General features: G+C 43.7%; 1 protein-coding gene across 4 annotated transcripts in view; it reads left to right on the top strand.

Annotated features, from left to right (window-relative positions):
• WWOX (WW domain containing oxidoreductase) overlaps positions 1 to 23,863 on the top strand; it is an 894,507-nt gene that overhangs the window by 626,987 nt on the left and 243,657 nt on the right. Inside the window, exon 10 of one of the 4 annotated variants that reach the window (XM_053666611.1) lies at positions 1,952 to 2,525. The exons of the other annotated variants lie outside the window; for them this stretch is intronic. Within the exon in view, the coding sequence (XP_053522586.1) occupies positions 1,952 to 1,953 (2 nt within the window). The 3' untranslated portion in view covers positions 1,954 to 2,525. Of the gene's footprint in view, positions 1 to 1,951; positions 2,526 to 23,863 lie in introns of those variants that run through there. 4 annotated transcript variants of the gene reach the window in all.

The following is a 23,863-nucleotide window of genomic DNA, read 5'->3' as shown; positions in this document are numbered from 1 at the left end:
ATAACTGATTTTATTTCTCAGTCAATTTTCACGACTCTATAAGCAGACTTGGGTTTCTCAATTACATTTCAGTTTTTTGGCCAGTATAGGTCAGAGGAGGTCTTACCTACTAGAGAACTCATGATCTGTGATATTTAAGAAGTTGACAATCTTTTAAAAAATTTCCAGGCCTACAAGAACATAAAAAGTGTGTCTTGGATGCAATGGGTTATTTTCCTCTTTCGTGAATATTTTCTGTTTCTGTCTGAACACTGTCATTGGGATATCATTGTTTCTTCTTTCCCACTAATTCTCTACCACCAATGAGAACAGTGGAATCCAGACAATTACGTGGGACATTAAGGATTAGAAAATAAGTCGTCCATTAACAACCCGACTCCTGTCTGATTTCACCAGGCAAGAGGTGCTCAGGGGATGTGCGTGATGCAGGAGAGGAATCCATGCTCTAAGCTAAGGAAGGGGCTCCCTTTCTGTTTTCTAAGCCAGGCCCCGTGCTGTGTACAAAGCCTCTAGGGTGGCATCTCTGTCCTCGGACACTCACAGGCTGGTTAACAGGCAAAGTCCTCGACTTCTCCCTTAGGGACTGAGAGGGAAACCCCGAAGTTCTCAGGTAACCAGGGCAAGGGCCCTCAAAGCAGACCTTAAGGTTAGAGAAGCTTCTAGAATTGAGAGACCCCCATCCCCATTTTGATGTGTAAACAGCAGTTACCCAGGCACCTCCGACACTGAAGTGAAATGGAATGACTCACTCTAAGGCCATAACTTAAAAAAAGAGAGGTCCCTCTTGACCATCCTATGCTTAAAATGAGGGGTGACATTTTTTTTATGTCTCTCAAGCCCCAGCACTGTTCTAGGTTGAAAAATATCAACCCCTTACCTTTCTGCTCTTGTATCTAGTTTGAATAGGATATCATTGTTGGTCCCCCATTTTCAGTGTATATTTTTATTTTTATATAGTGTAGGGTTGACTTCTCTTTTTCTTTTGCTTCTCAGGAAACCACCTCCAAGCAAACACGCATCCCAGAACAGGTGGGGTCATATGCACGGGCACTTCCTACTGCCATCCCCTCCCCGCTCTGTGCCTCCCCACGGGGCTGCCATTTGATGTTTTCTTGCAGCCACTGTCTTGTACACCCTTCTGTTTACTTCTTGCCTGGGAGGCTCTTTAGTTCAGGACACTGGGCTACTCACAGAGGGCCTTTCAAGCACTGCTCCGAGCTGATTAGCATCTCTCTTGTTCCCGAAAATGCCCTTCCTATGCTGCTCCATGCTGGGCCTTCCTCTGTGCCTCTGTGTCTTCAACCTTCACACTGTTTGTTCACACAGGTGAGGGGAAGCTGAACTCGGACGGTATCTTCTGTTTCCCAGCAGCCTGGAACAGGTCGTCTCGACAGGGCCTTTGAGTTGATGCACAATATTTTCCTTGATAAGGTCATCGCTGGCTGAGCACATGTCTGTGTGACGTAGTCGGGTGCCAAGCGCTCCCGAATGCCACAGAGGAAATTCTTTTGTTGTGGCAACTTTTAATGTTTACTTTCACTTCCAAGTTAGATTTTATCTTGTAATTTTAGAAAATTACACACCACACATGCACATATACACACACCTAACCGTTGTGTTGTTGGGTGTGCAGGATACTTCGGATTGAAGCCTATTGAGGTTCCTTGGTCAACTCCAGCTGAGCAAAGGACACCTTCCCCTTTACCAACTACAATATTGAATGTCAAAGTTATTGATTTGCAATGGTACTTAAACATGTAGATAATAAAGTCCTAGACTTTTGGGGGTGGGATCCAAATTATTGTTTGTGGTCAACATTTCTGGTAGTTGGACATGGGTGGAGTTTGGAGACCAATTTTTTCTGTTCTCCCTAAGTCATTGCCATAGCCAAAGTCAGCCTGATTCTAACTTTTAACTAAAGACAGTTGTTTCCTTTTTATTTCCATGAAAGAAACTGATTCGAGTGTCTCGGGAGCAGCGTGGTTCTCACACCTGCCCAGCCTACCCGTGTGTCTGTCTCTCAAGGCTGAGTGAGGCCGTGGGAAGAGTAGAGAGGATAGAAGGGCACCCTAGAGCTAAACAGGGTTGAAGAAGAAGACAGAAACCATGCCTAGCAGATGTTTACAAGCACATGAACTTGACCTTCAGACCCTAGGATGGGCGTGCTTTGGTTTTCCACATTACCCTCTTTTGAGAAAACTGGTGACTAACCGAGCATCAAGCATAACTCACTTCTCAGAATTTTCAATCCAAAATTAACTGATGACTGGACCAATTCTCATTACCATTGTTCCAGCGATCCACCCAGACACCCAGTGACTTGATGTGCAGAAGGCAGAGATCCTACGCATCCTCGCTTGCGGCCCCGGGAGCCTTGCTTCCCATCATGCCACCAGCGCCTGTTTACGAGAACTCACCAGTGTTCTAAGTATTTGTCTTATCTTGGCAGTGTGATGAGGAAAATAAACCCAATGGTTTGCCTTAAATGTTTCCATTGTGACGGTAGGTATTAGATATGTGCTAAAGTGCAATATCCGCTTTTTCAAACCACATTTTAAAGTTGATAGCATCACCGGACTGAGAACACTTTGCAAAGAAGCTGGGTCTACCCAATTAAGAGAAATAAAAGCTGCCTGTTCATGAGTGGATTTGCCTGACTTCTCTGTGGGTTTCTTTCCTTTTACCAATTAAGTGTTATTTAGAAAAGGACCCAAGTCTTAGGCACGCACAACGCCTTCCTTTCTGGTTCCTGGTAGCCTGCGAACACGGTGATGTGTGGAAGAGAAGGTATGTGTCGTCTTGTCAGTTGAGGCAGAACCTCACGACATTGCCTGTTCCGTCACGTGCTGGTGACGCCAGCAGCCTCGCCCTCACCACCAGCCTTTCCTCCGGTGATTTCTCGTGTTCTTCCAGTCCGCCATTCTGTCAACCCTGAACTTGCTGCCAACTTCACACAGTACACAGTACACAGTACACAGGAGACGACCTGTTCACCTTTCGATGTGAGCAGGGAGCCGTTGAAGAAGACCGCATTGAAACTCTGCCCCGTGTGACAAGGCACGCCCGCACAGGAAAGAGCTGTCACTGCAGCTGTTTAACTCCCCGCTGCCATCGGGTGGCCTGTTGCCAGTGAAAAGGCACATTGGTCAGGTAGATGGAAGAACACAAGACCTCAGTGTACCGCAGTGCTGGGCAGTTCGGAGAGTCTAACAAAAATAAGTTTCCTTAAGAACCATGTCAATTGATTCACAGTCCCTGGCAGTGTCAAGTTGAATGGCGTGCTCTCATGCTGGGAAGCTCATACTCACCGTTCTGAAAAGCTCTGTCTTGCTTTCACATCACCCTTGCATGCTCTTGAACTAAAATATAAACTCATGAATTTGGTCCTGACGTTAACCTCCCAGGCTATAGATATTTGATTTGACACTTCCTTCAGGAAAAGAACAGTTATCAAACTTTGTATAGAAATTCTTTTTCACAGATGAGTAATCACCCACAGATATTTCTGAAAAGACACTGAAAAACACGCAGGCAATTGTTCTTTAAGAAAAATATAGAAACGTAGGGTTTTATGAGAAGGAAATAGAAATACTGGTGGGAAAAAATGTGCTAAATTATGTTTTAAAAAGAATTATGTATTTTCAGAATGTACTTACTAATTAAAAAAAAAGTCACCAGGTTTTTTTTGTAGATCCACTCAGTCATCCTCAGAACTATGAGCCTGGGAATGGATTCTGGACTGACTGGCTTCCCAAGGCCAGGCTGTGCAGGGTTGTCGAAAATGGGCTGTGGGTGGTGCTAATAGCTACTGGGGCCCTACTCTGTGCTATTCAGCTGTTACCACACTGGAGCACCACCACAACCAGGCCACTTCCCGACTTCTTCAGCCAAGGAAATTGCTGAGGTTGACAATGAACTTGCCCAAGGTCACATTGTAATGAGAAGCAAAACCTCGACAGTGACCTAGGACATCTGACTCCTTAGTCCATTCTCTTCTCAAAAGCATGATTTCCTTGGATAGTAATAAATAAACAATTTCACTAGTAATCTTAAAATAAAACTTCTAAACACTTTTGAGTATTGCATTACAAGCCTAAAAAGTGAAGTATATTTTACTAATCACAAACTTGACCTGTAAAGTAATGTGACTGTCTTGGCAAATGCATATGTGTGTGTGTGTGTGTGTGTGTGTGTGTATGTGTGTGTGTGTGTGTGTGTGTGTGTGTGTGTGTGGGGGTGGGGGGACAGAAGAGAGAGGGAACATATTGATACATACACATATACATGTATTATTGAGGTATAAAATTAACATATTTTAAAGATACACTTCTGGATTGTTGGCAAAGGTGCATACACCATGGAATCACTACCACAATTAAAATATAGAACATTCCTATAACCCCAGTCAATTCCATTTTTCTCATTTCCAATACATCCTTCCACTCCCACAGGCAAATACTGTTCTTATTTCTGTCACCATAACTTAGTTCTTCCTGTTTCAGAACTCTGTTTAATGGAATTCGTACCCATATTTGTGTGTGTGTGTGTGTGTGTGTGTGTGTCGTGTTCCTGTGCTCAATATCATGTTTTTGAGATTCATTCACGTTGATGTGTGCATCAGTAGTTTTCTTGTTCAAGGCTGAGCACTGTCGTGTGGCAAAAATATACCACCGCTAGTTTATCCAGGCACCTTCCCATGAGCATCGGGTTGTCCCCGTTTTTCGGCTATCATGAATAAAGTTGCCATAACAATTCTAGCATAAGTCTTGTTGTGCACTTATTTTTATTTCTTTTTGATGAACACCTATCTGTAGAATTGGTGGCTCTTTTAATATGCATGTTTAACTTTTAGATTCTGCCAAATGGTTGGCTTAAGTGGCTGTACCATTTTAAACTCCCACTAGGAGTGTGTGAGAATTCAGGTTGCTTCAAATACTCACCAGTATGTGGTATTTTCAGTCTTTTTAATTATAGCTATTCCAGTGGGTGTAAAATGCTATCTCTTAGAGGTTTTATTTTGCATTTTCCTGATGACTAATGCCTCTTTTTATGATCTCATTAGCCATTCATATATTTTCTTTCTGTGTAGTCCTTCTTCACATATTTGGCCATTTTAAAAAATGGGTTATTATTGAGTTGTAGGAGTTGTTTATATATTTTAGACACAAGGATTTTTTATATGTATTGTGTGTGTTATATGTATTAGGAGAAAACTAATTTTCTCCTAATCTGTGTCTTCTCTTATTTATTGCTTAATGATGTCTTTGAAAGTGGAAAGTTCTAATCTTGATAATGTCTAGTTACCTATTTTCTTTCATGGTTAGTGTTTCTGTGTTCTCAGAAATCTTTACCAATCTTAAGGTTGCAAAGATATTTTCCTGTATTTTCTGCTAGACACTCCATAGTTTTAGTTTGTACATTTAGATCTGTGTTCTATGTCAAATCAATTTTTGTATGTGGTATGAGGTACGGATAAAGGTTGACTTTTCTGCATACATATCTTCAGTTGTTCCCTCACAATTTGTTGAAAAACTAGTGTCTTACTGCGTGTTCATTGTTCCTTTGTTGCAAATCTATTGGCTATATATTTGTGGATCTATTTCTAGACTCTCTATTACACTCCACTGATCTTATTTTTTCTTATGTCTATACCTATTGATTACTGCAGCTTTATAGTGAATTTTGAAGTTAGGTAATGTAAGGATTTCAACTTTGTTCTGCATTTCAAGATTATTTTGATGTTTCTAGATATTTTGTTGTTTCATAGACATTTTAGGATCACCTTCCTGATTTCTTTGAGAAGGCCTACTGAGATTTTATTTGGTTTGGTGTTGAATCTATTGGTGAATTTGAGGAAGACTGAAATCTTAATAAAACTGAGTATTATAATCTTTGAGCTGGTGTCTCTTTATTTAGGTCTTGTTTAATTTCTCTCAGTTACGCTGTATAATTTTTAGTACAGAGGTCTTGCAATATTTTGGTTATATTTAGCTTTTATGCTATTGTAAATGATGTTTTTAAATTCCTTTTTTCAATTGTTTGTTGTTGATATGTAGAAATACAATCAGTTCTAGTAAGTTGATCTTATATCCTGTGACTTTGAATTTCACTTATTAGTTCCTTTTTTTAAAGATTCCATAAGACTTTTCTGTCCCCAAATAAAGATAGTTTTAATTCTCCCTCCCTGATTTGTATAGCTGGTGTTCTATTTTCTTGTGTTAATACAGTGGAAGAGCCACCAGGAATGTTGAATAGAAGTGTGGAGGGCAGACATCACTGGCTTATTTCTCCATTTTATATCTATATAACTATGATGCTAATTGTAGGTTGTTAGTACTTGCTCTTTATCAGATTGAGAAATTTGCATTTATTTCTAGTTTGCTGAGAGTTCTACTATATATAGGTTTTTATATTTTATAGTTTTCTTACTATTACCTGTGTATTGAAGGGAGTTTAGCTCCTTGGTGCTAGATCCTGACTCCAATCCTTTGAGCTGCCTGGAAACATGGCAGGGGAGGCTGTGAATTTCCCCCGAGTCAGTTTCCTCGTGTGTTACTGGGAAATGTACACAAAGACCTCTCCTACTGACTGACACAGAGTAAGCACTCCGTAAATGTTAGCTATTCTCTTGCTATTATCACATTTATGGAAAGATGGGGTTTGTATTTTAACAGCATGAAGAACACTTAATGCTGAACACTGAGAACGTTAACCCTCTCTGCCACGGTCAGCTTTCAATGCAGGGTATAACCACTCATTTATTGGGAGCATCTCACAGATACCCAGAATGAACCTACTGTTTCATATCCCACTCTTCTCTCTTTAAAAGTTTAAGTAGATCTGTATGATCCCTGAGAAACTAGCTTTAAGATGAAAATCTAGAGTTGTTCTGTAGCTTGGAAAACTGGTGCATGGTCTGTTTTATTCCACTGGCTCCTAGGGTTCAGGTATTAACATAAATACAGCCCATTAACACTTGTTCCTCTCTGTCAGGACATAAATTAAGTCTGCAGGTGTTCCATGAAGCTGTACCCTTGGTACTAATTAAGCCTTGATAATTAGGTTTGTTAAATTCAGGACTTTAAGCTTATATTTCCTCTTTGGGTTACCAACACGGCGATGCGCACCTCAGAAACCCTCCCCCAGCCTTTTTATTCCTGCAGAGCACTCTGCTGCTCTCTCTCCATTTTAATTTGTTCATTCGCTTATTTCTTTATTACTGATTGAGAAGGAGAAAGAGAGAGAGAGAGATTTGTTGTTCCACTTATTGAAGCATTCATTTGTCGATTCTTGTATGTGCCCAGACCTGGGTTCAAACCCGCAACCTTAGAGCATCAGGATGATGCTCCAACTAACTGAGCTACACAGCCAGGGCCTATTTATTTAGTTTTTAAATGAAAGATCCACTAACAAACCCTTCACCATTTTGCCAGTGAGGGGTATAAACCTTGGAGGAGATCTGCACTCTTGTTAACGACGAGATTAAAGTCTGGTCTTCTCCTGATTCGTGTCGGCAACACCGAAGGGGAAAGCCCCCAGCCTGGTCCCCCCGTGTACTGAACATGCCCAAATCGCGCCTCCACCCCAACGACTGTCTCTCAAGGACGCATGTTATTGTCGTAAAAAACTATGCATGTAATCCGCTCAGCCCCTGAGTAATTTGTATTTTTTCTCCTTAAATAGGAGACATTTTGTTATTAGGAAAGTAATATTTTAAAATGAAGAGATGCTCTCTAGCTCTCAAGAAAATCCCAGCCATTCCTATTCTCACTGGAGTTTTTGAACAGGCATCTTTATTTGGAGGACCAGGAGGGTGTTCTGTGGCTGTCAGGTTATCTGCAACCAGCACACAGACCACAAAATCATCTAATCAAAATAGATTTTCTCTCCAGTTCATCTTTCCTCTTTGGTTGCTTTATAAATCTGTTACTCATCAGATCCTATGTTTGGTGAATGCCATTTTTCATTTTGAATAAATGGAATCATAAAAACAACTCTATTAGTGCTGCTTTCAATAATATTCATGGTGCTCGTACTAACTTAATAGCCTCTCTTCTTTTATTTGAAGGATATTAAATAAAATTACACTTTTAATCAGAAGCATTTTTCTTTAACAGAGAACAGTTTATACTGCGGGAGATTGCTGTAATAGAAATCCGTTTTATGTTTTCTTTAGCATTCGCACCCCAAGAGGACCAGTGGTTAACCTCCCTAGAAGAGTTCCGGTTTTCGCAAACGTTCCTATTTTACAGTTTCAAAGAACTCATTCCTTAGAGTGGGGCACCCCTGTCTTTTCAGATCCAACCCCTCTCTTAGAGTTTATTTACATCTAGAAGCTCCAAATTTCTCCTTCAAGCCTGGGCTTCAGAGTCCAAAGTGCAAGACTCATGTCCCTTCCCCTGATGACTGCAGAGAGGAAGGAGACACAGTGGTGAAGAGATGGACTTGGAAGGAAAGGGTTCAGCAACGATCCAAAGGCTCACCTTTGTTTTGCTGAATGTGGGAGTGCAAATGATCAGAGGATATGTTTTTGCAAGGACAGACTATTTCATGAAAGTTCTAGAATGTAACACATTATGGAATATCTTTAGAGAGCCCTACTTAAATAGGAACAGGGAATGTTTGTTTGGATTATTCTTTTTTCTCCTTCTTCCCTCTTCTCCTTCTGTTCTTCATTTTCTCTTTGTTCTGCCCCCACCCTGCCCCCAAACTAGCTGGTAGTCGGTGTTCTAAGCCCCAGTGTACAATCAAATGCTGTCACTGCTCCGTGCAATGAAGGGGTGACAGGAATTCCCACAAGCATCACCCACAAATCTGAGTGGCGTAAGCAAGCAGTGCCCCTCACTGTGGGGAGGCAGGAGATGAGGGAGCGGGAAATCCTCTTGGTGTAGACCTACGTGTTTGCCACCAGTTTCAGGGTAGGCCGGCAGTTTGTACCTCCTACGGCAAACACCTGAGATGTTTCTCTTCTTGAAAATCAGATGGTCTGGGAGCACACGCAGTTACCAGTTACGTCTGAAGCACTCTTATACGCTGCACCGTGTCAACAACTTAGCCTTGTTACTTGGCAATGAAACCCCACCACGGCCCTTTGTATCTGTGTCGGAGCTGCTTCTGCAGCGCATAATTGATATTGCAGGGAGGAAAAGTGCTCCGAGTAATATTATTCACCAAGTGAAGAGTCACCACTGATTAATTACCTCAAGGACGAGGGGACGGCGACTTTTTCTCTTCACATTGGAAGCCTCTTGCACCCCACAGCTCCATGTGGGGCAGGGAGGGACGGCAAGGTCAAGAGGTGGGTGAAGAGCAGGGGTCAAGGCATTTCAGAATGTCAGGCAGCTTGTTCGCCTGCAGCGTATCAGGCCTTCCCCAGTGACTGCAGCGGGGGCTTGGGCCAGAGCTACACCCCAGCACAAAATCTGACACCAGCTTCCAAATGCTCTCTCTTGCTCTCTTGGGCTGTGACCCACATGCCATGGCTAAGCCATCAGGCCAGGCTCTGCAGGGACTACAAGACCAAAGCAACTCAGTATTTCCTGCTCAGTGAAAAAGGCCAGTGCTTTGCTTAGTGGGAATCTACTTTCCCACCCACTGCCTTCTAAGAATGAAAGCAAATCTGTTGTGCTTTTTTCCCCCTCCAGTCTCAGCCTTCATTTGCATGGTTGTTTTTTCCCCTCCATCTAATTTTAGCTTCCCGACTGAAGAATGAGGGAAAAGTGAGTAAGGACTGGACGAATTTCTCCCAGTGCCTTGCAAAGCAGGAGTCCCTGCTGGGTCAGGGCTCACAGTCCCACAGCTGCCCTTCGGGACTTACCAGGAGACCTCACTGTGGGCACACGGGCACATAGCTTCTCCAGCTGCATCTCCTCCTTCCTAAAAGAAAGAGCGTGGGCAGGTCACCTGCAAGTTCCTTTCTAGTGTTGTCAGGTGAAGGGCATTTGTAACATAATTTGTCTAGTGTGATCATTGTTCATTCAACACTGAGAACTTCACTGTGTGCAGGAAGAGATGCTGGGGAGGCCAGATGAATAAGACGGCATGGGGGGACTTGGAATGCAGTGCAAAGAGGATCTATAAAGCCTGCTGGTGTGGTACAAAACAGGTCAGGCACTAGTGCTAACCAAGGGCCGAGAGAGATCAGCTCCAACCAGAGAGCTCTACCCCTCAAGCAGGTGCACAGAAAAGAAGCTCTGTGGGAATTTCTAACCTGCTGCATTAGCTTTTGAGGAATGAGGGGAGGGAAAAAAGATCAATAGTGACCAACAGTAGTATTTTTTTAGTTATTGAAGGTTTTTGGTTTTTTATAGATGATACTTGATTCCAGAAGCTTGATGTTTACAAAATGTAAGCCTATGAGGAACGGTTTATTGGTTGCTTTTCTGGCTTTATGTTTCCCTTCTCTGCTTCTCCTTCAACCCCAGCAGCGGGAGGCCACAGTACTGTCCATCTCACTGGTGCATCTGAGTTTCAGAGACACTAAAATGCAGCATGCGGGCTTAGCATGCCACCTGGACGGTGGTTATTAGCCAATAATTACTCCAAAAATGCCTAAACCTATAAGTTTCTTGCTATTACTATTGATGCATGCACAGATTTATCCAACACGCCAGCTCTGTGTTTCACGCAGTTGTTAATTCAGTGAAACCTTTGTGGAAGCTGGGGAAGTGACAAGGGACCCCCAGAGTCTGACCTGGTTCAATCCCTGCCTCACTCTTTATTATTCACTTTTCAGAGCTCACCTACTTTAACTGCAAAATGAGCTCGATAGTAACCAGGATGCTGAGATTCGGGATAACCTAAAGTTATAACTGTTAGTATCTGCCATGTCCTGCCTTGGGTTCCTGTGATGGTGCTGGGCCCTGGGGAGTGTTCCATTTAGTTCTCAGAGCTCTGCGGTACTAGTGTTACTATTCTCACTTTACAAAGAGGGCCCTGCGGATGCAACATAGGCCACACAGCTGATGAGTGGAGATTCTCCGAGCTTGGCAAATGGTTAAAACACATAAGCTATAACCATTATATCAACAGGACACTTTAATCCTATTGGTCAACATTTTCTCTTTCCTAAAAGTAGGGACCAGGGAAAACCTTTCTGTAGAAAATTGTCATTAGACTGGTAACAGACACAAAGTCAAACTATTGCTATGACTTTTCTTTAAAGCACAAGTCGCGAATGTCGTTTTAGATGATCTTGTAAATGGCCTTCCTGGGTAGGTTATGAAAAAACCACATGTTTCTTTCATCAAGTTCAGCCTTCCTCACAGGTGTCTGTGCTCTGATTAGAATGACCATGTAATTAATCATTCAAACTCAGATTCGTTTGAGAAAGGAAGGGGGCAGGTAATTATACTGGGACAATGGGCATAAATCAGGACATCTTGTCACCCTAACTATCACCCTCTACTTGCTGCTTTCTAAAATTCTGGGACCTTTTCATCTGGCCATTTTGTCTTCCTTGGGATCCGTGTCACTTAATTCTTAATTTAGTGGAGAAAGGAAATAACTGTCTTTTTCTCCTTTTAAAAAATTAATTTGTTTTTTTTGGTATTACCTCTCTTTTCTGTTAGATGTTCTCATTGGTTCTCTGTATTCCAACTTCTCATTTTCCCCCTACCTCCCAATATAGCACCTCATTCTAGAATGTTATTGCAACTACATAAGATATAGTGTAATTCTTTTTTTTTTTGCTTGCTTGTTTTAACTGGAAGTATGAATCTTTGAGACTTTTGTTTTGGGGCTCAACTTCAGAATACCATGCAAGGAGGTCTTCAGTGGCTGTAGCCCAGGACTGACCCTGTGTAAGGGACCGCACTCCTGGGCTCCAAGCCCCTGCTCCTGACATGAAGCTGATGGCAGGCTCCCAGAGAAAAGACAAATCACATGCTAATTCCACACATTATTTGCTTCCAACTTGAAAAAAATCTAGGAGAGGGAGTTCTGCTCTAAAAAAGAAAAGAAAGTAAGAAATCTACCTTGTTTTGCCGTGTATAATTTGCACCCACATTTCTGGCCCAAACTTTCAGGAAAAAAATATTTCATTTTAATTTTTTGATCCAATTATTTATTTATTTATTTATATTTAGATACTTGTTTGTATTATAAAGGGTATTATTTTGCATATGGATATTGTTACTGGTTTCTAGAGTTACCCTTTTAATGCATAAGCATAAATAAAAGAATAAAAACCATTTATGTAGATACAGAATTAGTACTACCCATGTATAATGTGGGTCCTTATTTTTCCCTCAAAAATTTAGGCAAAAAAACTGTATGTTATATACAGCAAAATTTAGTAAATCAAATGACTGCTGGTGGCCCCCTTAAAGAATGTTTCCTTTCATAAAAGGATGAGCCAAGAGCTTAAAGATGTGAGCCATCTTTAAGAATAGCATCCTATTTATGAAATTCATTTTTAAAAGAATTTCTTAAGGAGATGGGTCAAGGACCTCTCAATTTTAAATGTTAGTTGTGTAGGGGAGTAAAAAGCTTTCTTCAACCTTCTTAGGGTCCCTGGCGGGGTCTGCACGTTAAACTGACGAAGACAGATTAATGGGAGAAAAGCATATGGATTTATTGCACATACGTTCTATGTGATGTGGAGCCTTCATAAGGAAATGGAGACCTGAACAAAAGGTGGGCACGCGTGGGTCCACGCAGGGTTTGATGAAGAGTGGGCAGCTGAGGAGGAATATGGGCAGAGTAGGTGCAGTAAACTAGGGGACCCTTAGGATTTTCCTCCGGAGTCTCTTTGTCTTCAGAAACAAAGATGTTTCTTTTCTAGGGGCACAGGGAGAGCCCCTCTAATGTGAGAGTTTCATGAGAAGGGGGGTGGAGTCAGAACGACTTTCCTATTTTGCCGTTTCCTCAAACCCCTTGCACTTGAAATACTTAGTGTGCCCTGGTGCCGTATTTTGGGGCAGCTTGTTCTGAACCGCATCAGTTGCGTCAAACACATTTCCACCAAAACTGACAAAGTGTGGCCCAGATGATTAGTGTTGGACCACCCCCTGCATCTCATCTATCCCAGACTCCTCTTCTAATATAGTTAAGTAACTAAAGTCTCCAAGGTAGAGAAAGGAGGAATAGCTCTGTGCTGGGAACTTAGTAGTGACTCAATAAATGTTTGTGGAAATGGTGGATGGGCAAGTGAATGAATGAATGATGTAGACTATAGTATCCCTGTCTCTGTATCCTTGGTTCCTGGCCCAGGGCAGAGTCAGGAGTCTGAGAATGATGACTCCTTATACCAAAGAGTTATTCCTCAGGGAAGCTTCAGCCATCTAGGGACAGCTAGAGTGATAGCAAGCCACCAGCGAGGTGAATTGCATCCTGGTGACTTTTTAGCACAGTTATTCTGTCTCCACTAGAGAGGAGTGGGAGGAACGCTGAATTTAGCTCCAGAGAAAACCCTCTTGGCCTTGACTGAGGTGCTGTGTTACTGGGCAAAGCTAGCCCAGCGGGAAGGGTTCTTTGATATGTGGATATGGCCTGATAAGGATTTCCTGCACTTCTCCCCACCCAGAAGCTGGCATTCTCTCTCCAGGGAGAGTGTCCAGGCCCCTCCTATCCGGGAGCCCTACTGTGGGGTATCTTGCTTTTTGCATCCCTTCAGCTGTCCTCTGCAAAGCCAGGCCCCAGTTGCCATTCGGTCCACTGCTTCTGAAGAGAAATAGATACATACCCATGTTTTAGGGGGTGAGGGGAGAACCTGGAGAAATAAAGAGCTCAGAACCTTCTGGTCAGCCTCTGGGCAGGCAGAGGTTTCCTGTGGCTCCTCCAGGTTTGTGGAGCTATGCAGGGAACTTACTCCATCATCTATGGGAGTGCACCTACTTTAACCTCCCAAAGTCCTTCAGCTCTTCTGTGACAAGGTCTCCTGACCCCGTGTCAGGTGGAATAACAGGTCGGCTTCTGGATTGCATAATGCTCTCATTCGTGTGTGTGTGTGTGTGTGTGTGTGAATAAACAAGTACACAAATAAGCTATTTGCAGGTGGTAAAAACTGCTATTTAGGAAATAAAACTGGGCAAGTTGATAGAGGGAGGTGGGTGTTGTTGCAGACGGGGTCTAGAGGGCTCCTCTGAGCAGGCTCCCTTGAACTAGGGCGAGAATGAAATGGAGCCCATCTGAGGAAGGCGGGAGAAACTATGGCAGGACAGGGGCTGTGGGTTGGGACCCCCGTGAACACAGGAGAAAGGAGAGGAAGCCGGGGGCCGCTCATGCACAGCTCTGGAGGCTTTGGGAAGGAATTTAGAGTTGATTCCTAGCATCCAGCTGTTTGGATCAAGCCTGGTATGCTAACACTGTGACATTTGCCCCACCCACACTGCAATGCAAGTAGGCCTTGTAATCTCCAGTGCCCCAAAGCTCAAAGCACCACTAAGGCCACGCTAGTGCCAGCTCTGCTATTTACAAACAAGCACGCTTTTGTGTCCCTTTTACCACGTGGTTATTCAGTACGGCCCACAGTGAGAGATGGGCACTTGTGCGTGTCAAGATGCCCAGGGCGAGGGTGCTGAAAAGCCAGATCCCCTTTGGTGAGAGTGGCCTTCAGGGCTCGTATACTCTCTGTTCAGCTGTTAAGATTATTATTAAACTTTATGGCCCATAAACCCCACGGAAACAAGGAAAGTGAACATCCATGCTATTACGAGAGTGTCAAAACAGGAGCCATATTTCACGGCCAGAAAGGTAGCCACTGTTGTCCTCCTGCGAGTCCTGAGTGCTTTCTGGCTGGTTCATCCCCTCTTTAGTGTCTACGTGAAACCTGCTTTTCAGTGCTGAGGCTTTTCTGGAAGTGAAATTCTTCTGAGGTGAAAGTCCCCTTTCAGAAACCTCATCACAAGTTCCTTTTTCTGAAAGGATGTGATCTTGACATTCATCAGCCTCTGTGCCTGTCCCTCCAATGTAGTTCTTACCAAGAGCATGTAGTTCATTCTCCAAACAAAACTGCATGCAACCCATTTTGAATGAGGCACGTGGATCGTTCCACGTATCAGCTTTGCCCACATCCGAAGAGCCAGGAGAACAGGAGCATGAGGAGGCTGGTGACTGTCTAGGAATAATGACACCTACTGCTGGTCACACGGAGCCTGGCATGTGTATCTCCAAGGTACTGGTTTGGCAAGATGAGATATCAAACTACTATTAATGTTATTTCTTTCTGAGGTTTTATCTTCCCTCCAAGGTTCTACAAGAATGAAATTCAACCTACGTTTTATATTAGAATCAAAATTTGCAGTGCATGGTTACATTTGATTTAATTGCCTAAGAAATCCAGATATCAATCATTTATGTTTTCTTTTTTCCTTACTGGTTTATTGATTGGTTTGTTTGTATTTAAATAAGTATGGGAGTCCTTAGTTTTGTTTCAGATGTTCTTCTAGCCTCCTTCCACGATCACCTTTCTTCACCTCTTTGAGGTCAGGCATACAAGGCCTGTCCATGTCCTGTGAAAAATGGAGACGTTTATTGAAGAAGACACAAGATACAAGAAACATTGTACACAGGACAATGACACTTCAGTCCCCTTCAGAGTAGGCGCCTTAGGACCTCACACACTTCTCCCAGTCACCATCACCTGCCCCATCACATTTTCCTGAATCTCATCGATGGTCTGAAATGTCTTCCCTTTCAAAGGTGATTTTAGTTTTGGGAAAAGCCAGAAGTTGCAGGGCACCAAATCTGGGCTGGAGGAAGGCTGAGTCCCCTGGGTGACTTGATATTTTACCAAAAAACTCTGCACAAGATGTGATGCATGAGTGGGCACATTGTCATGACGAAGCTGCCAATCACCAGTTGCCCATAGCTGCAACCTTCTGGATCATCCAAATAGCTTCTGTGGAGGAATGTTCAAGTTTATCACAAAATTTGATGCAGTTTTGTTGTTCTACTCAGTCATTTTGCATGTGATGGCCACACAGTACAGGTGCTCATTCAACAGTGTCTACCACCCCCACTGACTAGCACAGTGAAGTCATCATTGTTCACGCATGTGCATTCTGGTCCACTCTCCTTGGCTGCCAGGTTACATCTATGTCACACAAGCTGTTCTCTTATATTAACAATGGTTGGACTTTTTCTGGACAGAACTTGTAGATGGGGAGATTTAAAAGCCAGAGCGTGGTGATTCATTATGCCTAACGATATGATCACCGACATACTGGTGAGATGGGCCTTTCCTTCCTCATCCAGGGTCTCTGAGGGATTAAAATAAACAAGGCTCTCTGCCAGCTTCTTCTGGGCTTGTAGTTTGAGCGAGAAATAAGCTTTTGCTGTGCTGAGTCTCTGAGCTGGGAGAGCAGTTCCTTACTGCAGCAGAACCTCATCTCTCCGTACTGGACCCAAGTGCATTTACTGTTAGTGCAGTGTATTGAGGTCTTTCATGTTCAGAACAACATTGATGATTTTCATTCAAAATACTTTACCCATCACAACTACCTTAATCCCCGATGGGAGCATGTTCCCATGTCACTGCATGGCTGACCTTTACAATAAATCATGAATTTGTAAAACATATATTCATACTATTCTATCAGGCATGAGAACTCATCTTTTCTATTCCTTGATGGCCTTGCTTCATGTACTCCAGCCTTTTGTGCAGACACAAAAGTGCCAGAAACAACACTGGTTGAAAGATAAAGAAGTAGGAAGAGTTATAAAGAGAGAAATGGGCAACTCCTCTGGCAATTTAACAAAATAGGAGTCCTTGGAACGTTTCTCCCCAAGTGCAGTGTTGCAAGAAATGCTACAGCACCAATTGTTCTCAAGCTCATTGTGTGCAAGAACCACCCGGATGGAGCTTATTAGACATGAAGCTAACCAGTCCCCACCTCCGGGGATTCGGATTCAGCACAGAAGGAGAGTGGGAAATCTAAGCTATGAACAAGCAACCCAGATGGGTCTGTGGAACTCACACCAGAGAACACTGGACATAGTAGTAGTTGACTTCTAGTGTCAAAAACCATCTAGATACTGAATCCAATATGGTCTTTATTAGCTATGTTATTGTGGGCAAGTTTTTCAATGTCTTTGAGCCTCAGTTTCCTCATCTGTAAGTGAAGATGACCCCATTACTAATTGCTGGCACAGAGTCAGCACAAAATGTTAGCTCTTATTTGTTTAAACCAAGCAGAGCCTCAAGTGGTTTTAAGCCTTTTCTATTATTAACAGTGGTGATAATGGTGATATTAATTGAAGACCCATGTGCACCAGGGACTGTGCTACAGATTTTATGTGCATTTGTTTTACTGAGTCCTTGCAACAGCACTGCTGCAAGGGGCTTACTGTTATTTTCTGCATTTTTCGAATAGGTGACAATCTGAGGCTCAGAGAACTTACCTGGGGTCACATAGTTACCAGGGGCAGGGATGGATTGAAGGGTTTTCTTCTGAAACCACTTCTTGCAACTCCCTCAACTGTGCTGTTGGTGATCAGGAAATGCCTGTCTCTCCCATCTTCCTCGGTGCCTTGTGGGAAACAACCAGCAAGACTGTCTCCCCGGCACTGTAATTTAGCATGGCAGTCCAGGGAGAAACATCTTGTGGGATTTTATTTTCTATCATCTTATTTATGCCCCCTTTAATTTTCATTGAAGTTCCCCTCTTTAAGGCCCTTCAGCTCTCATAAAACTTTATGGTCTTGACTAGCCGTTGGGCCATGTAGAATCGATTCCCTAAAACCAACTTCTAGTCAAGTTATGTAATTTGCCAAGACGGGAGGCCGAGACAGTAAGAGGCACAGGCTCTCCCTTAAGAGGTCAGACATATTATCATTGGTTAGATGCCGTATTTTTAAACCACCATCAGCTTGGAAAACACTATCCATTAGCAAGAGATCACAGCAACGAGAAACCTCAAAAGGTCGAACGGTCCATTCTGAGGGCTCCACAAAGAACTTGGCGTCTCAGAAGGGCGATTAGCCTTCTAGCTCTGGGGCTGTCTGAGAGCACGACAGGTCTGATTTTGTGTGTTTTTTTCTTTTGTGAATTAACCCATTGGATTTCAGCTCTAGCTTTTTCTTCCCACAACCAACACCCCCATGTTGTATCCTGCCAGAATGGATTTTGTTTGTGGTCACAGAATTGCTGTAGCCAAGGTGTTGTAAGGGTGCCCAAGACCCTGAAGCTCGGGGGAGAGGACTTGTGACTATTCTCCTGACAGGGGTGCTTGTTGCTTCAAGCAGGCAGAGGCCCTGAGCACATCACCAAGCCATTGCCCTCACTTCCTGCCTCACAGCTACACTCCATCTCCCAGCCTCTCCAGTGTTCTGTGTGGCCACGTGACTGAGCCCTAGTCAGTGGAATATCTGTGGAAGGGACGTTGGCCTCTTCTAGGACTGACACATTAACACCTGCCATGCACAACACTCTCTGAGAGAGAAGTAGGACATCAATTGCCTTACCTTACCAGCTTGGAAGCCACACGTTAAAGATGGTGGAGCACAGGATGTAAAGAGCCAGGGCCCCTGAGTCACTGCATGGAGCAAAGCCACCCCACTGATCAGGAATACTAATTTTGGATTTTATGTGAGCAATCAATCTCCCATGGTATCACAGCAACCAGCGTGACCGTAACTAACACACATGCTCATACTGCTATTTTTGACAAGAAAGTGTAGCCAAAAGTTCACTGATATTGCCAGCCCATCTGAGGAGCCTAAGAGATTGAGGCTTGCCAGTCGAATCTGAAAGTGGAATATGAGCCCACCGTTCCGCTCTGGGTACATTATGACCTCACGGCAGTCCTCCCTGGCCATCCTGTCCAAAGTGACTATCCACATTTTCTCTTGTGCTTCATCCCTCTGTGCATTTCATCCCTCTGTTCATCCCTCCTAGCACTTACCATTATCTTATACCATGATCTATTCACCTGTGCATCCTCTCATTGCTTATTTATTGGTTTTGTTGCCCCAAGGGAATAGGGACCTCATCTGTCTTGTTCACTCTTATGTCTTCAGCACTTAGAAAAAAAACCACTAAAATAAATGAGATAGGAATTTGCGTTATTATCTTATAATAAATGTCAAGAGGCTACGCAGGGCTGTGTGATGGCTTCATGTTTATCAGGGACACTTCTAGTTGCTACTTATCCTTAGCTTTCTTTTATGGGTCAAGAAGGCTGCCTGAGCACCAGCCATTTCAGGGGACAGGAAAGAGGAGGGAGAAAAAAGATGGGCGTGTCCTCTCCCGTTAAAGGAGACTTTCCTGAAGGCCCACACAGTGTGTCCCCCTGTATCTTAGATGCAGTAATGAAGCCCGGGAAGTGGAATCTTTCCATTCAAGAGCAGTGTCGTCACAAGTGGTATCTGGCTTTTGCAGCTGCTGTGTAGGGGAAGGAAGACACGTCTGACTCTGAGCTGCCAGAGTCTGGCACTTCGCAGGCAGAGGGAGAAGGCACAGCAGAGTAGAGAGGTGCTGGTAAGTGGTTTGCTGGCAAATTCCACTAACCAGACCTCCCTCCATGAGGAAGATGAGATCTGGATAGGGCTGGTTGTCCAAGGTCAGGTGTGGAACGTCAAAAGATGAGAGCTTGGGATGTAAGATTTCCAATGTGGAGAAGATCTGGGTGGTGACAAGTTCTGGGTCACTGGCCTGAGAGGGGGTGGCTGAACTGTAAGGAATAAGATCTCGAGAACTGAGAAGGTCAGGGAGCGAAGGCTAGGAGATTGGGTGGGTCTACCAGATGGTGGAAGGTTGTATAATAAAGAGAAGATTGAAATTTTATAAGACTCCTCACGTAAGTAAATTCACAAATCAGTAAAAGAATGCACTAGCTGTTCTGACGTTTATTACGGTAGACATGTGCAGTGGGGACTGAGCGGCAGCTCGGGGTCCTGTTGCGATTAAAAAATGGCTCTCCAGTGTTCTTCATGCCCCTCCCATTATACCCAAAACCAAACTGAGATTCCCTGGGCTTGTACAGGTGAGAGGGTTTCCTTTACATAACCATTCCAGACCCTCAGCATGGAACCTAGTTACCTGGACTTCATCTTGGCCGGTTGAGTTCACAAGAACCCAATGTTGTATATCTGCAATTCAAAAGACCCCTTTTGTGAGAGGCTAGGTTGTTTATTGTTCTCTAGAGCATTTGTTAGCCGGTGAGGGTTGCCCCCGAGCTAGGACCTTAGGAGGTTAGCCCGAATGTCATAGGGGGCGTTTTAAGATAGATAGTGACCCAGTGCTGCTGCTGGTTCCTGTTAGCAGAGGAACCAATGATGTATCTATCATTCATCCGCTTGGAAGACAAACCGCGCGCCCACCCTTTGGGGAAGGTGCCGGTCTGCGACTCTCCCCGACCAAAACAATTCTTTAAAAAAAATCTCTTCACAAGCTGACATCCCATTGTCTGCCTTGATCAAACATGTGCTTATTGGAATAATTTCGAAAAGGAACTTGGTATGGTTCACAATTGTATACAACTCTCAAATCTTCCACTTCCGATTTTTAATCTCTGTCACCCTGGCTTTATAACAAGATGAACACTTCAGGAAGAAGAATGGGAGAAGTCTGAATTTTAATTTGCTATTTCTTCACACACACAAAACACCCTGAGCTCAATCAATGCCCAGAAATGAAGGCCAATAGATAATGATAGCAGGACCCCATATTTCCCACCTATTGTTTCAGACTCTAATTAGGAAAAGGGAATTCGGGAGCATTGTCCTCTCCCAGCGTGCAGACACGATGTTATCACCGTGTTTACAGGGCTGGTCGGAGTGCCGGCCGGTGTCCCCCCGCGTGGATGGCCCTCCGTCCTGATAAAACAATGCCCCTCGCAGCATCCGAAATACACTGGCGAGGAAGGCCTTCTGCTGACGGCAGGGAGGAAGCGACATGTTAACAAACATGTTTGCAGGCCAGGAAGTTTTAATCAGTTCTTTCTACCACAGGAGGCATGATGGATGGGGGCCCTGTTTCAGAGGGGGTTCCTTTAGATAAAACAATAATACCAAACTCTCAAGAACCTCGTTCGACAGCAGAAAGCTGTGATTAATCCTCCAAAAGTCAAACATGGGAAGACTGGCAAGATGAGATTATTTGCTGAGTATAATTAGCCACAATTATCACTGAAAGGAATTTGAGGACGGGGTGTGGAATTCTACTCATAAGGGAAAAATACTCTGTGAAGGAGCCTTATGAGTAGGGTAACCTTATAATTTACTATTTAGTCAATCTTGGTGATTTTATAAAGTAAAAGGAGACACTAAAAATAATTATTCCAGGACAGCAGGCATAAATTAGGATTGTCTCGGACCAGAAGGGGTGAATGTTCACTCTGCCTATGAACAAGGAGACAAGTACCATCATAATATCCACACCTTTGAAAAGAGCCAAAGTGCTCACATCTGGGATAGACTCTAAACTAAATCTCTGGTAGATTCTGAGAAAGTATGTCCAATTGTAACAATTCAGAGTCAAGAAAATAGTTTTCCCTTTCCCACTGTGTGGAGCTGCCAGTGTTGGATGCTTTCTATTGAAGCTGGAAGAAAAATTCACCCCAACGCAGCTTAACTAACTGAAAAATATAGATTGTGGCAAGGAGATCAGGTAAAGCTTGATCTAGGGGCCTACTGATCAGGACCTGGTTTCCCTCTTGTCATCCCTTGGTTTTATTTCCTGGCACCATTTCTTAATTAAGAAAGGCCATATTGTGCAATGTTAATGATAGCCCTAAAATCGAACAAAGAATATACATAGATCAAGAAATACTGAGAACATAGTGGGATCATATACCCACTTCCTATTTTTCTTTTCTAAAGAGCCCTTTCTCTGTGTGTGCCTACAAAACCTCCCTCGTCTTTGGCTTCCTCTTCTGTTGAGTCCCCCGATGGTCATTTCTGGCAGGGAGAGAGTCAGGCTCGGTCATTCTCTGTTGCAGGGCCCAAGTCTTTGTGTCTGTTATGAACGTGTTCAGAGACCCCTACAAGGCCAGGCTGGCTTCTATGAAGACTTCTTTCCTTCCACAATGAGCTATAGTATGCTGGCTGATGTTTTGGGTACTTCAGGCAGTGTTGTTACAGTATTATTAGTTTTATTACTAGTGATCGTAACAGCTAATGCTGATTGAGGTCTACGGCATCAGCTCCTCCATGAACATAGGCCATATGCCATTGTATCCACAGGCCCTAGGGAACCTTCCTCTCGCTATCCCCATTTTAGAGATTAAGAAATTAGCGCCCAGACATGCCAAGATGCTTGGCGAAGCTCTATGTCACGGAACCTAAACTGGCTTCTCTCCTCCCTTTTTCTGGTCCTACATCATCGGTGCTTCCAGACGCGGCTTTCTTGTTGTCTTCCCAGAGCTGCTGCCACAGGAATCCAGAGGGAAAGTCAATTTTGTGACATGTGGCCAAAAGATTGTAGCTTTCTGATTGGACCCAGGGCAGAAAAAAGATCATTAGTCTAAGGTAGAGACAGTCATGACGATACTTCCTGTGCAAGTTTAAGTTCAGTCCGAGCTATAGCAGCCAAGGGGCTGTTCTTTTTTGTCATTTCCCAAATCAAGAAGCTACCTGAGGCCTCCACTAAGCTCAGCGGTAGAGAAGTAGTAGCAGTGGCATGAATCACAGCAGGAACAGGGACCACAGGGACCAACACGCACTGAGTGATTTCTGTGTGTCTAGACTCTGCGCTGTTTCCTTGTGTGCATTAATTTATATCTTCCCCTCGTCGGTTCTGTGTGGCAGAGGTGCCCTTATTAGCCCACTTTTACAGGTGAGTAAACAGAGGCTCGGGGAAGTGAGACAACTTATCTAGAGAATTTGGATGCAGGCCGTCGACTCCAGAGTCTTTGTGTTTATGCATGTGGCTCCACCGTGTATCATAAGATCATCACTGGGAGATCCTCTTTGAAAGCCATCACTGTCTCCTAACAGCCATCATTCCTTTTACGGGGCTGTAGTTTCTTACACCGGGACTCTGGGGGTACTGTACGAGCCACTATGTTTACAGTCTGGCCTATGCTGTTGATTCTGGTTATGTCTGTGCCCACTCCTAGTCTAAACAATGATTTAGAAACACGGACCCGTGAACACATAGGCATACTTACTGTTTCCCTCCTTCTCATACTCGTAGAAGGGAAGAACTGAGGGGCACCACATCAGTCAGGACAGACTAGGCATGCTGCAGTAACAAACAGCCCCCAATCTCCATGGCTTACAAAGACAAAGAGTAAGTGGTTGTGCACAGTCCAGACTCACCAAGAGCTGGCTCTGTTCTTCATCTTCTCCATTTCCAGATCCAGCATCTCTCCAGGACTCATTCCATGGGGAAAAAGACAAGACAAGCTCTCAAAGCTTCTTCCTAAAATGGACACCTGTCATTTCAGCCCTGTTTCATTGACTCGAGGAAGGGACCTCATCCCTCCTAGACAGGGATATGAAATCTTTGTCTGGAGTGAAGAGTAAATAAATGTCCACAATAATATTGTCTCCTGTGGTTCCGAAGGTGACATTTCTTTTTTACGCCTCTTTCCTACCTTGCTGCCCCGTATCTTAAGGGCATAGGTACCAACAGTTTTTTGAACCCACAGTTCTTACTTTCCCCCAAAGTCTGGATGATCTGTTATCGGCACCCTCACCCCAGCCCTCAGAGTTACTGTTTCCATGTTCCCTGCCCTCATTAAGTGTTAACCCAGATTGAAATGCTCCAAATTTTACTCAGAGTGCAAAGAACACCGAGGTCAGAGGCTTGCCCTGACTTGAATCACATCTTCGAAACCTTCCTTTGTCTTTCAGAGAAAGTAAAGAGTCAGAGATAGAGAAAGTGTGACCTACTTTTTATTATCAGCACCATTTCATCTGCAAAACATGACTTTACTTACTACGCTGAGCGTGAAAATAAAATGTTTTCTGAAAGACC

This window comes from Artibeus jamaicensis, unplaced genomic scaffold (assembly GCF_021234435.1).
Source record: "Artibeus jamaicensis isolate MK-2021 breed Jamaican fruit bat unplaced genomic scaffold, CSHL_Jam_final contig_464, whole genome shotgun sequence".
Taxonomy (NCBI): Eukaryota; Metazoa; Chordata; class Mammalia; order Chiroptera; family Phyllostomidae; genus Artibeus; species Artibeus jamaicensis.
The sequence above is the reverse complement of the archived record's forward strand: the minus strand, read 5'-3'. Positions and strand labels throughout refer to the sequence as shown.